Raw genomic sequence first — 14,352 nt, forward strand, 5'->3', positions numbered from 1 at the left:
ATCCCACCCCAGTATCCCCAGGCCATTGGGATGCTGAGCTGGCACCAGGCTCATTTGCAGATGAGGAGGAAACAAATTCCATCCCCTGGACAGGTGAACCCTTTACAGAAGGAAAGAAGTGGAATTACTACCAGAAAAACCATGAAAAGCGAAGGCTGGGAACAGCGCAGCGCTTATTTTTAATAACAGCTTGGTGTAATCTGCACACATTTCTCAAGCGACATCAGCCTTTTCCTGCCAGGGCCCCACTTTAACTGTTTTTCTCTCTGAAAATTTCTGCCATGGCTCAAAACTGTGTGTAGACAAAGGCTGAGGGAGAGATGGGAAATTCAAAGGGATGGAGAACATGTTCTTTCTTTATCTGCCTGCAACAAGCAACATTGTCCTGCCCGCTCTCTTGAAGCAGAAGGAGGAATGCCAGCTCCCCCCAGGAATTCTCGAGGGATCTTTTAGCAGTAGACCCTTTGCAGTCTACATACAGAGTTTGGGGCCTGATGTCCCCACTATTCACATGGTTTGTGACTCGATGTCCCTGCACCCTGCCCGGCAGCATGCTTGGCTCGCTGAATGTGTCAGCCCTGGCCAGCTCCCAGTGCAGAGCTGAGCCAGCATCCAGCCTTGTCAGGGGCTTGAGCCTCATCCAGAGCAGCTCCTGATTGAGCATCCAAAATTTTGGAAAGCTCCTATTGATTCGGGGAGCTGAATTTAGTTTTGGCAAGTGCTACGCTCTCACACACACAGCTGCACAGCCCAGATCCAAGAGGGTTTTATGCTGTAGCTATGCAAGGCCAGTGAACAGCCACACAAACCCTGCATGAGGCTGTGCAAGGTCACTGCCACCTGCTGCACCTTCCCAGCCAGCAGGGCAGTGATCAGCACACAGTGTGCTTAAGCTGAGTGTTCTTCCTCTTAAAATGAGTGTGAGGGTGCTGCCCTGTGCTGCAGTGGGTCTGTGACAGGGAACCCTTGCAAAGGTGGAGTATTACAGCACAGGCACCTGCCTGTCCTTGTCCTGGGCAGCCAGAGGTGCTCCCACCCATCTCCCAGCCCAGTGCAGGATGAACACAGCATGCACAGCCAGATCTCAGTCCCTTGGTGGCTGCAGGGGCTGGCAGTGACAGTCCCTGTCTGGGTCAGGTGTGACAGCTGAATGCAGGCACCTACAAAAATACCTGTGAGATTGTCACCTCGGGGTAGTGACAGGTGCTGGTGACACCGTTTTGCTCAATGCTGGCGTGCCGAGCAGCAGTGAGGTTTTGGTGGGTACTCACTCATGCTGAGACCACCCACCGGAGCCCATGCAGCCCGCGCGGGGGTGAGCACTCTCCTCTGCCTGCCCCCTATCACCCATCCAGGGAGCTGGAGGTCGTGGGGAGGAGAGACATTTGGGGAGCAAGTTTTGGGAACACCCAGGTGTTTTCCGCTCTGTGCCCACTGCAAACATGCCCAAAAAACAGTCCATGGTGCCCACTGCACCCTGGTGTCCCCAAGGACCTGTTCCCGCAGCTGGAGAGAGACAGCGGGGATGATGCCCCGGGCAGGGACCGGGGGGTGATGCCCGCACCCCGGCAGGGATCGAGGGATGCTCGGGGATGCTGGGCGCGGGCGGCAGCGCGGGGCCGGCGGCGGGCGGAGCCCCCGGGGGTGGCGGATGGCGGCGCCGCCCCCGGCGCGGACACCGGGGCGGGGCGGGCGGGAGCGCCCGGTGCCGGCGGCGGCGCGGGGGGCGCGGGGCTCCGTCCCCGCCCGAGCGCGGCGCCGCTGCCGGAGGATGAGCTGCGGCCGGCCCAAGGACATGGAAGGTACCGGGCGCGGGCGGGGGGGCTCAGGTGCTCAGGGGCGGGACGCGCTTCCCCCAGCCGCGGAGCTGGGGATCCGCTCCATCCGAGGGGCTGCCCTCCATCTCTCCTCGATGCTGTCCCCTCCATCCTGGGGGTCTGTCCGTCCTCCATCCCCCGGAGCTGTCCCCTCCATGCCGGGGGTCTGTTCTTCATCCCTCCCCTGGTGCTGTCCCCTCCATTCTAGGGTTCTGCCTGCCCTCGATCCCCAGTGCTGTCCTCTCCATCCCGGGAGTCAGTCCCTCCACATTCCCCGTTACTCCCCCATTCTGGGGAGTCTGTCCCCGTGCCCTACCCTTGGTATTGTGGTGTACCAATGAAATGGGCTGGAAAATTTGGCTAGAGCAAAGGGAGGCAGGTGTGAGGACAGGGTAGGCAGGCCTGGGGTGCTGGAGCAGGACAGGACCCCTGGGAAGTGCATGTCAAGGTGGAAGTGGGCTCACTGCAGGCAGGGGTGTCCGTGCCTGTGGGCTCCCACACCTGCCTCCTGCCAGGAGGACATGCCCAGAGCCACCTGGAGTCCTGTCCACTGCCCTCACCCCACACTCTCACACTGTCCAACCCTACGGAAGTCCTGGGGTGCTCAGGGACCTCCTGGCAGTACCCATGGGAGTCTCAGGACCGCAGATATCCCAAAGGCATGCACATTCCCCCCAAACACTGTGCCCACTCCCTCAGGGCGTGCTCACAGCACCCATTGTGCTGCACAGGGAGGACGGAAAGGACATCTGCCTTTTGTTCCCTTCCTCCTCCGTCCTCGGGAGGCACCAGCAGTGGGCAGCCACCAGCAGCCTGAGCTCCATCCCTGTGCGGGGCTCCCATCTCATCTCTGCAAGTGGAGAATTCAGAGGGAAGTGCTGGGGTGACGCTCATTGCTCCCAGGGCCTGAGCCAAGCACACTCCAGGGGAATCTGAAGAGGCTGGAGGGGGTGTCAGTCCTCTTTGAGTCTGGTTCCATCTTCCTCAGACCTTAGGGAATAGCTCAGGGCAGGACCTGGTCCATCTTGTAGGCAGAGCTTCAAAGAAGGGATGTGCTGGGGGATCCCAGAGAGCATCACTGGGATGATCATCCCTGGAGGCTCCACCAGCACAAGCAACAGCTCTGCCCCACACCAGGTGAAGCCACATGGAAGGGACAGAGGGGACCAGGGCAATGGCAGTGCCAGCTGAGCTCATGGCTCATGCAGACACCACTAACAGCAGGACGAGTTCTTCTCAAAACTGCTCCCTGAATTGAGCAAATTCGCTGGGAGTACTCAGAGACTTCTGGTCCCGTCCATCCTTCACCTGCCTGCAGGAACACAAGAGAGATGACCAGCTCCGTAAATCTACCTCCGATTATAAGCAAACCCCTCGTTGTATTTGGTGCTAAATGTCTTCCTCCCAAACACGGTGTGACAACCCTGGTGATGACCCACCCCCAAGGGTCATCACACACGGGTACCCAGGCAAACCAACAAAGCGATTTCATTCCTTGTGAAAGCTTGTTTCAAGCTTCTCCCATTAATCCCGGGAAGCCTGTCTGACCCCGGGAAGCCTGACTGCCCCCACTGCAGCTGCCGGCAGACATGGCCCCATCTGGAGGGCAGGTCTGTGGGACAGCCACTCACACGATGGCATCAAAGACACAGGGATGTTCCTGAGGCCATGCTGAGAAGTGGTGGCAGAGGACAGAGCAGGAGTCAAGCAGTCTTTGCCTGTCCAGGCATTTGGCTCCCCTTGCTGTGCCCCTGCCTGCTCCTCCTGCAGCTTGGCTGCCTTCCACCGTGTCCCCCGGGCAGATCCTGGTCACCTGCGAGCAGGAAGCATCCGCGGAAAGTCCCCTGGCAGCCGGTTTGTTGGTAGTGATCAGCCGGAGCCAGCTCGACACCCACATGGAAATGCTTTGGCCGGGGAATGCTGCCACATCCTGCCCCGAGGTGCCCAGCCCCGGGAGGTTTCCCGTCCCTCTCCCCAGCAGCAGCTGCTGTTGCTCTGAGCCTCTCCAGTGCTCACGTTTCACCAGCCATAAAAGTGTCTGGAGAGGGAACGGGAGCGGGAGCAGCGTTGTGCCTGCTGAGGGGAGGGAGTGTCCCTGTCACTGCTGCAGACCCTGTCCCACCGCTGCTGCCTTCCCTGCGGTGACCCGGACCTGGCCTCTCCCTCCTGCGTGGCTGGAGAGGTGCCCAAAATGGATCAAAGAGCCATGGAAACAAGCCGGCAGCGATTCCCCGGTGGCAAGCAGGCAGTGGGGTGTCACTGACAGAGGGCAGGCAGACGGGGCACAGAGACCGTAGAGCAGCTGGCAGTGCAATAGTGGGGTCACGGTGGCTGTTCGGGGACCTGAGCTGAGCTCTCCCTTCCCCACTCCAGCTCGGGCTCAGCCAGCCTGGAGGTTCCTGCATTCCCGTTTCAGGATTCAGCACAGTCTCTGCTCCGTGGCAACCCCACTTCTGCCCGGACCCCAACACCCCCACTACCCTGAGAGCTTTGGCCGGGAGCAGGAGCAGCCCACACTGAGCCCCGCGGCCCCTTCCTGCTAAGGCTGTTCATCACCACGCTCCTTCTCCGCTTTTCCTCCTGCACCCGAGCGCCCTAAGCCCCCGGTGCCCCCGGTGCTGCCACACTCGTGCCACGGCTCCGCTTGTCCCCGGGGCACTCGGATGCCCGGTGGGTCCGGTGTCCCCTGCAGCAGCCCCCGCTGGGCTCCCTGGCCCTGCCGCTGCCAGCTGGCCCTGCCGCGGGATTAGGCGGGAGCACGAGAGGAAAGCACCGAGCATCTCTCCGGATCAAACGCCCACGGGGCAGCGGGGAGGGGGTGTAATTCACCCCCCTCTCCATGTGAGACCGGCTCGGGGCTGGCATGAGCGTGCAGCCGGTGCTCAGAGGCAGTGGGAGGGAGGCGTTCGGGGGAATCAGTCAGGTGTGGACGAGGTATGAGGGGAGGCAGGGATGGAGCCGCACTCGTGACAGCGGTGCCGAGCGCTCACGCGCATCCCTCCTCCCGCCGAGATGCAGCAGGGCCGGCCATCCCTCTGCTGCGTCTCCACCATCCGCAGCTCGCAGGGACCACCCGAGCCAGGTGAGGGGTCTTCGGGGCATGGCCGGGGGGCTGTGGGGCCAGCGGGCCTGGGGGGAGATAGTGCTTGTGCATTCCTGGCCGGAGGACACAGGCTTAGCAGAGAGGGGTGGAGGGGATGGAGGGTGGCTGGTTGCTCCTGGGGATGCTGTGGCTACTCCGTGTGCAGGGCACGGAAAGGAGACTCCGTGTTGGATGTCACTCCCGTGTCCCTGCCCAGGGCTGTCCCGACACGGGGTTCCTCTGCTCCCATCCTTTCCTTGCTCCAAAATGCTCCCACATGCCCTCCTCAGCGCCCTCCCTACCATCCCATGTCGAGCACTGCCAGGTGATTGGAAAGTTGGGACCCAAGGGCTGGGCTGGGGAAACTGAGACTGTGGACGAGCTGCTGGAGCTCGGGGCTGCAGGGAGCCACTGCCTGCTCCAAGGGGACAGGCTCTGCTCCCAGACCTGCCTTTCTTCCCTTCACCCCTCTTCCCCATCTGCTCCCACTCCCGGTGTTGCCTCAAGCAGTGATTGCTGCAGGAGCAGAGATGCCCATGTCCTGCTGCTGGAAGCAGACGCTCCTCAGCTCCTCATGGATATGGGTCCTACTGATGGCCAGAGCCCCCTTCCCTCTACCCCCTGTAGCAAGTCCTGGGGAAGCCCTGGCACAGCTGAAGGACAAAGCTCCAGACCTGCCAGGTTTACATCTGCCACAGCACCCAGTGGGATGGGCAGTTTCTAGCTCAGAGGTATCCCAGCATAGCTACAGTGCTCGAGGTGCCAGGGATGGGACAGTGGCATCTCAGACATCCTTGGCTGGAGGGAGCACAGCCTGCTCTGGTCCTCACACGATGGGCTCAGGGTGTCTGAGACTGCTGGATCAGAGACATCCCCATCTCCCAGGACAGGTGCAGAGACCACCCCTACCAGTCCTGCCTCTGCTCTCCACTGAGCCAATCCATGGATCTCCCTCCGACTCACTTTCTCCCAGATCATTTCCCCAGACATCAGGTCCCCTACCTCAGTTTCCCCATGGCAATGTTTCCTGCTGGGTGTGTTTAAGAAACAGCACTGTGTGATGTGCTCTGGGTATCCTTGGACAACCCTTTTCTGCTCTATTGTGTCTTTTTTGGCCAGTTGTTCTCCTATTGCATAAAGGTGTACTTGAGTGGTCTCTTTGAAACCTATTCCCTCTTAAAACCCACTAATCAGGAAAATGAGCTGCACCAGGATTCCTCCAGCCTTCCTGCTTTCCCAGGGTGGTTTGTCCTGGAAGTGGGTCTCCTTTGGGTGCTGCTCTGCTGTTTGAGATGGTTCATGACTCACCTGGCTCCCCGTGGTGGGAGCAGGTGAGCTGGGGGATGCTCTGGTCTTTGCTTCCGCGGATCAGAGCTGCTTATGTCAAGCTGTCTGGCTTTTATCCGGAGCAGACAGAGCATGAGCCCCTAATACCCATTCACCCTCCTCCCATGGCAGCTGGGTCCCTTCAGCCCCCTCAAAGGAAAGCTTTGCAACCTCATTGCAACACCAGCACTCCCAGCTTGTTAACACACAAGGAATTGGACTTCAATGACTTTTGTGGGTCCCTTCCACCTCAGGATATCCTATGATTCCATGAATAAGGGACAAGAAGCACTCGTTGTGGGTAAATGTCTCATTGTGGTCATTATGGAAGGGCTGGTGTGGGTTCAGCCATCACTGGAGTGCACAGTAACTGTCCCCAGGCACCCATGGTCTGTTCTGGGGGACCAGCCTGCATTCCCTTCTCCACCAGGCTGCCCAGGGAGGGTTTCTCTGCTCCCCTTCCTCAGTGGTGGCAGTTTGCTGTCAGAATGGGCCATGGGAAGCAGCTTCCCTGGGCCTCCTGCCGGTTCCTGTCCCAGCAGAGTGGCAGTGACAAGCAGGAGGTTCTCACCACGTGTTGGGGATCAGCTGCGGGTCCCGCGTCTGCTCGGCTGGCGGGTGTCAAAACAAACGTCGCTCGTGAGGGGTTTGTGTGGGCAAACATCTTGTCGGGTGCCTGCTGGATCCCAGCGCCAGCTGGCGGTTCCTAGGCTCGTGGATTTTCTTCTTGCCAACGGGAAAGGAAGGCAGAAACAGGGAGTTTTTGGAGAGAGGGGCCCACAGCCTGAGTTCAGCAGGTCCTGTGGGGTAGAAAAGGCACTTCTGGGTGCCCAGGCACGGGGTGAATGGGCACCATGGCCGTTTCTCACCCCCCTTCCCTCTGCAGCCGCCGCTGCCGCTTCTGCTCACTTCAGCTTCTGCCGCAGCCTCCTGGAGCACACGGTGTCGGCCGAAAACCTCAGCTACCGCCTGCAGCGCAACCCGGGCAGCAGCCTCACCTGGCACGACGGCCGCAGCCAGCGCCCCGACGGCGGCCGCACCGTCAAACTCCTGCGGCAGCCGGGCACCGAGGGCTCACAGGTACCCCCACACCCCACCCCGGGCATGCCAAGGGGAACACAGCTCCTTGTGTCTGCCAGACCATGGGCACCCCGCAGGAGCAACTCCTCTTTCCCTGCAGGATCAGGCCTCCAGATCTTGTTTCGCTGAAAGTCCTCACAATTATTGGGTGTTTAGTTATAGTAACATATATAAACATCATAATGTGTTTTCATTGGGCCTCGGGCTGCGCTGGGGTGAGCTCTCTGTGCCACCTCCCCTCTCTGCCCTCCCACCTGGAGCTGAGACTCAGTACCATTTTGCATCAAGTATGCCAGGACCAAATTCCTTATAATGTCTTAAAATCATGGAGAGCTTGTGTGTGTCTCTTAGCCAGGTTTGGACCATTGTCCTCCTAAAATTTGAAGCTTTATTCTACTATGGAGGCTGTGAGCCAAAGGTTTCCATCCATTCACTGCTGCACAGACACAGGAAGGAATATCATCCCTGCAGGTGGCTCCAGCCCCTCCTTCACACTCTGGCAGTCGGGTTCAGAGGTGGCACATCCAGACAGTGAATGCTGGAAAGAAAACGGGGAAAATCCAACTGCCTGGCTTCCAGCTGCCAACAGGGAGATGCTTTTGTATCACAGGGTCTGGCTTCAGAAGGGAGCAGGGCCTGCACAGGGGTGGGCATGGCTGGGATGCTCTCAGGAGCAGCAGCTCCAGGGGAGACAGTGTCCCATGTGCTGGTGTCACTGTCCCATCACCTCCACGTGGCTCCTGCATGGGGACACACCAGCTGCTCTCCACCTGCCAGCTGTGGCTTATCATGGTTCTCCCTCCTCCTTCTCTATGTGCTGCCCAGAAAGATTTAGTGAAAAGTTCTCAATTTGCTGTAAGCAAAGAAAAATGCCAGAGCGAAGGGAGGTGATGCAAGTTGGTCCTTGCAGTGCCCAGGGATGGCTCCCACCCCCTGGTTCCCCCAGCCACCTCCTGCCTTCCTGCCAGAGCAGCCTCCCAGCCTTCCTGCCTGCTCTCCTCCACACCGACGCTCGATATTCACGGCTGAGAGTTTATCAGAGAGACAGCGCAGCTCAGCCGGCTGGAAAACAAGCCCATGATCCCTTACACCTCCCCTGCCCCTCTGGGGAGCGCAGGGGCTCACTTGGGGACCCTCCATGGGCAGCGGGGGATGCACACGGAGCAGGCAGAACAGGGTTTAGGGATGCTGGGATGATTCCCGGTGCAGGGCTGTGTCTGATGAGGGATGTGCGTGCAGCCGTGTGCGTGCCCAGGGAAATTGCCAGTTGTTTGTCACCTCTTCCCCGGTGCCTCGGAGGGTTAGTTGGATAATAGCTGTGGGAAGCTCGCGGGAAGCTCCCGGGAAGCTGGTTGTTATTCCCCCCAGCCCCTCCGCTTCTCATCATCACTCGTTAGTGAATCCAGAGCAAATCGCCTCCTCCTCCTCCTCCTCCCCACGGCACACTCTCGGGCGCGCTTAGCCAAGTGTGAAGGAGCCGCGCAGCCGGCGTGGGCTGGGGCCGCTCCCGCAGGCGGGCGACTCCCGGGATGCGTCTGGTGGAGCCAGGCAGCTGCCGGGGTCTCCCCCAAAGGTGAGGGTTTGGTTTGGAAACTGCATCCTGTGCTCTGTCTATTGGATTTTCCATCTGCTTTGGAGACGGACTCCTTACTTATTAATGTACAGCCTCCCAGCTTCACCTTCTTCCCTCTTGCTTGAATGTTCCCAAGGAGCTCTGCTTGAGGAACAGTTCCTTTCCAAGCTCAAAGTCTCCCCTGGGCACAGGCAGCAGCCCCACCAGGCTCCGTGGCAATGGCTGGCACAGGGCAGGGAGCACACCCGGCCCAGCTGCCCTCCACTGCCTCCTCTGCAGCATCTCTCAGGAATGTGTCATTAGTTTCAGTAACTGCGGGATGTCTGGAGTCCCTCTTACACTAATTATCCCTGCTCCTCTATTAGACATGCTTAATTAGCCAGCGTTCACACGCAGAGGTCGATGTTGGCACACCGCGGGCCACACGCTGTAGACCTTTCCCGTGCCGGTGTGTCGAGCATCAGCTGCTATTTCTGCTCTGTCCCTGCCGTGTCCAGGGCATGGGTGAGCCCTGGCAGTCTAGTCACCCCGTGTTGTGGGTAGCAGGGGTGCCTTTTCTACCCCAATTTGCCTGTGATCCAGCCCAGGACAGTCCCAGCAGCTTGGGCACAAGTGGATGCTTTGGAGCAGTGTTGTTTGCTGGTGCTGCTCAAGGATGAAGTCTCAGCATCAGCAACAGTGGAGAGCTCACCAATCTCTCCTGGGTGCTAAAAGCAGGGAAAGGGAGATTCCTGCATCTTCCAGCCCCATTTCCCAGCCAACCTGGAGGATTCCCTAGGAGAAGCAGGCTTGCTTCACTGTGCAGTCACAGCTCAAGATATGTGATGTGCTCTGTGTGAGATAAGTCCAGGCTGCAACAACCTTGCAAGGCCAGCGTAGCTGTGATGGGGGAGAGAAAATGGAGCTGCCAAGTGGCTCAGGCTGAGACTGGGTGGCTCAGAGTGAGACTGGCCACTGCAGCAGACAGCTGGAGGGAGGGAAGGTGGCACAGAGGGATGCTGTCAGGTAAGTCCCGTCTCCCTGTGGGCATAACTCAATACTGTGCATGGCATAGCTCAGCAGAAGGTGGAAGGTGACCAGGGCACACTGGGTGCTGGGGACTGTGACCCTGCTTTATCCTGGGTGTCTCTGAGCATAGCAGCACCCCAAGAACAGGCTGTAGAATTCAGAGGTGGCCTTAGACACCTGCAAAGCTGCAGGACCAGTCACCTCAGGGTAGAAGGGGGTTGAGAGGGAGAGAAAGGGAGAGTCCTTCCTATTCCAGGGCACCAGCTGGCTGCTGGCTGCTTTCCTGGGGGCTTCTGGTGGGGATGAATTTGCACCAGTTGCCACCATCCTCCAGGATCTCACTGGCTTCATCCCCACTGGGAGCTTCCAGCAAATGCCCATCTCTGCCTGGTGAGGTGGGGACCCTGAGGACCCCTCCAAGACATTTCCTGAGCCTCTCTAATGCTCTGCTGGGCTGAGAGATGTGTAGGGGAAGGAAGATGGGTCTCTTGACTGCAGCAGAAGGGCTGGGAAGTTTAAAGTGTTGGGTCTATATACAACAGAACAACCAGCTCAACCTCCCATCCCCACTCTCCCTGCCTCCCTTACTGGTTCCTCTGGTTTCAGGGTGAGCCCAGGGACATCAAGGGTGTAGAGCCAAAGTCTGCCAGCATCACCCCAATCCTTCTCCCCCATCCCCATGGACTGATTTCCATTTTCCTCTTGCAGGGGTGAATCCCACTAACGCTGTCCCCTCCCCCTCCCCTCAGGTCCGTGGCTGTGACCACTATGGCATCTACCACACCAGCCCCACGCTGGGCAGCCTGGTCAAACCAGTGGTGCTGTGGACCCAGCAGGATGTGTGCAAATGGCTGAAGAAGCACTGCCCACACAACTATCTCATCTACGTGGAGGCGTTCTCCCACCACGCCATCACAGGTACAGCGTGCCCTCTGGACTATTTGCCACTAGCACGTGCTCCTGGGAAAGGCTGTTTGCACACTGGTGGTTCAGAAGATGGGCACGGCCCCCATTTTTGTCCCCTCTACCCACGACATGCAGCCAGGGTGAGAGCAGGGGACATGGCAACACTGACCTAAGTGGGCAGGAGGCATCTGCCACCAGAGTGAGCTCCAGGACAGGCTGGAGGCTCTTTAAAATTATTAAATTGGTTTCTAAGACAGGGAAGAGTCTTCTCACCACCTAGAGTCTTAGCATCACCTAGATGAATATAATAATAGTATTTTAAAAGGTTTTAAATACTGAGAAATTTTGCAGAAGAGAAAAATCTCTGCCCAGTTGGAGTCCAAGTTTCAAAGATCTTTGTCCAGGTCAAAATCCAGCTCCCAGTCAAGTCTTTCAAGGAGACTCACCTCTAGGATCTGCTCCCTCCCCTTTGCTCCCTGGGGACAGCAGCTTTGACCTCTGTGCAAGAGCATCATTCCGGTCCAACTTCAATATTTGCAAGGCCAGACTGAGCTCGGCCAGGGCCAGGGGACAGTGGCAGGGAAGTGAGGGCAGGAGCTGCCTGGGGGGGATGCAAAATCCTAATGCAAGAGCTCAGCCAGCCCTCGCTCTGGCAACAAAGGCAGCATTAGCGAGTGTGTGCTGGGAAGCAAGGACAAAAGCTGGTTTAAAATCCCTCCTCTAATAGCCCCAGACTGGAGGGAAGTGGCTCGGTGGGGACCGGAGCGCTAATGCGTTGTGATGGGCACCCCCATTCCCCCGGGACGACCGCCCGCGTGGGGCCCCTGTGCTCAGAAAACATCTCCTCATGTGGGAGGTGGAGCGGAGAAATGGAAAGCTGCTGCCTGCGGGGATGGGTTACATGATTGCTGTGCCGGTACCTGTCAGAGGCTGGGGACATGAGCTGCCACCTGGCAGTCTCTGAAAGGGAGGTCACGAACCAGAATGGTTTGGGTGGGAAGGGACCTTACAGCCCATCTTGTTCCACCCCTTTGCCAGGGACAGGGACAGGGACACCTTCTCCTAGACCGGGTTTCCCTAAGCCTTGTCCAGCCTGGTCTTGAACACTTCCAGGGATGGGGCAGCCACAGCTTCTCTGGATACCTGTGCCAGGGCCTCACCACCCTCACAGGGATTAGTTTATTCCCAATATACGGTTTAACCCTATCCTCTGCCAGTCATTCCTCCTCATCCTGCCACTCCACGCACTGCTCCAGGCAGTGAGAGAGCACTCCCTCCTCATCCCTGCATGCTGATGGGCTCCCCTTTGTGTTGCCCTTTCCTGGAGTCACCCTCCCGTTCCACGGGGCTGGTCGGGCAGCGAGCGGTTCGGTGTTTGCAGGCCGGGCGCTGCTGCGGCTGAACGGGGAGAAGCTGCAGCGCATGGGGATCGCGCTGGAGACGCAGCGCCAGGAGGTCCTGCAGCAGGTCCTGCAGCTCCAGGTGCGAGAGGAGGTCCGGAACCTGCAGCTGCTCAGCCAAGGTAGGGCCAAGGGGGCAGGGGGAGGCTCTGGGGCTGGGCTGGGGCACACAGGGATGGGATGTGGGGCCGTTTAGGGAGCACAGGGGTAAGTTTTGATGCACAGGGCCAGGCTGCCACGTGCAGCCCAAAATCCATCAGTGGCCTTTTGCACGGAAGGGAAGACGTTCTCCGGGGCTAGCAGTGGGTGAGGTGTGATGTGCCGCCCTGCAGGCTGTTTATTCCTTCCTCTCCCACCTTGTTCCAGCTTCTTTTGGAAATGTCTCCTAGCTGATCCGTCTGTTTGGCAGATTGCACCAACACTGTGAACCGAGCTCCGCTGGGACGGGCTGTGCACCGCCGATACGAGACCTGAGCCACACGCTTGGAATAAGAAGAGACAGCTTCCCAGACACTCCAGGGCTCCTCTCCTGCTTCTTCCTTCTCTTTCTTTTAAAGGAATTTTAAAAGAACACATTCCTGTGCAGGGATGGAACATTTCTTCCAGCAGACATGGCTCTTGGCTGGAGGAAAATCAGCAAACCAGCTGCTGGGACAGATGATGAACTTCCACCCACCTGAGCCTGATGGTTCACAGGGAAAGAGATGGAAAAAAGGAGATGACAAAAGGCAGGGCTCAGCACTGTGGAGAAAGGGAATGCAGTGATTCCAGGGACAGCTTGGAGCCATGTGCAGGACACTGAAGCATTATGCACTTGGGCAACATCCCAGCACCCGGCAACTCGTGTCCATGCCTCAGAGATTATTTAGGGAGCTTTGGTTTCCTCATCAGACTGGGCTGTCTTCCAGCGTCCGGGGAGGTGACGTTATCAGTAGCAAATAAGATGATACAACCAGCCAAAAAATTCAAAGCAGGGCCGGGACTCCAGCACCCAGCTCCACTTGGTGAGTTAAAAAGGGAGCTGAGTCATCAGAGCTGGAAAATCTGGGAGTAAAAGCAGGGTGGATGCACTGAGAAGGTGCCATATCCTGGAGGAAGCTGTGCCAGGAGCTCATCCTTCATCCACAGGCAGACAGGGGAGCCCATGCAGAGGCTGGGGGGAGCAGGCAGGGGTGCTGCTGGGTGGTGATGGGTGCTGCTCAGGGTGGGGCTGGGGGATCACTGGGTGCCAGGTCCTCCCCAGCCCCCATGCCTGGTCCTGCTCTGCTCCATGCTCCCACCAGCTCTGCAGAGCTCTGCTCATCCAGGCATTGGCAGGTTCTTGTCCTGACCTCCTGCCCAAGGGCTGGCAATGGTGCCACCAAAGCCAGGCACCTTCCTGATGACCTTCACCATCACTCCCCAGTGAAAGTGCTGTTACATCCCCACCTCCCAAACTCTTCCATACAGAGCTACAGACTGCCCTTGTGGGCAGATAAGGAAAACCTATGTGTAAATTGGGATTTTTGGCCAGGGTGGATGCTGCCACCTCCCCACATTCCACCTCCCTCAAGTGATGAGGGAAGGGCTGTGGGTCATGGGGGTCCAAAAAACCCCTGGGGCATTGGGATGTGGAGGCAGGTCACGGTACCCCCAGACAGGCACCCTCCTGCCTGCTTCTGATGCCTTGAGAGGCTACCTAGAACAGAGGCTAGACAGTGTTAAAGGAATAAAGTAGATATTTATTTTAAAAGGCCTTCAAAGCAAACACCTTGGGCAGTACAAGAGCCCAGCCGTGGCTCCACCCAAGATGGACGACCAGTCACGAGTTTCACACTTTTATAAGTTTTGGTCCATTTCCATATTTGGGTTAATTGTCCAATTACAGCTTCAGGTTATGAAGTTACATCCTCCCACATTGCTCTTCTCAATTTGCTGTTATTCATCCTTTTGTGGCCTGAAGCTGCAATGGTGTCCTTGGTTCCTGGGCTGGAAAAGGATTGTTTTGTCTAACTACACTGTGAAGAGAACTTGCTACCACTTTATATGAAGTTCAGAGTTATATACCAATGCCGTATAGAATCTGGAAATTATGAAAGCTAAAACTTAAGGCATCACTTCTCTGCTGATAATAAATTATAGACTGTTATTTTAACTCACTGCTCTTCTGACTCTTCCCAC

At 57.9% G+C, this 14,352-nt stretch overlaps 1 protein-coding gene across 1 annotated transcript; it reads left to right on the forward strand.

The window, feature by feature from the left end:
- Nucleotides 1-1,582: 1,582 nt before the first annotated feature.
- Nucleotides 1,583-14,055, forward strand: SAMD10 (sterile alpha motif domain containing 10). The gene is made up of 5 exons (XM_058850972.1): nucleotides 1,583-1,802; nucleotides 7,112-7,305; nucleotides 10,636-10,804; nucleotides 12,174-12,314; nucleotides 12,602-14,055. Exons 1-5 carry the CDS (start codon nucleotides 1,583-1,585, stop codon nucleotides 12,664-12,666), a joined length of 789 nt encoding a protein of 262 aa, XP_058706955.1. The 3' UTR covers nucleotides 12,667-14,055.
- The last annotated feature ends 297 nt before the right edge of the window (nucleotides 14,056-14,352 follow it).

This window comes from Poecile atricapillus, chromosome 15, assembly GCF_030490865.1.
Source record: "Poecile atricapillus isolate bPoeAtr1 chromosome 15, bPoeAtr1.hap1, whole genome shotgun sequence".
NCBI lineage: Eukaryota > Metazoa > Chordata > Aves > Passeriformes > Paridae > Poecile > Poecile atricapillus.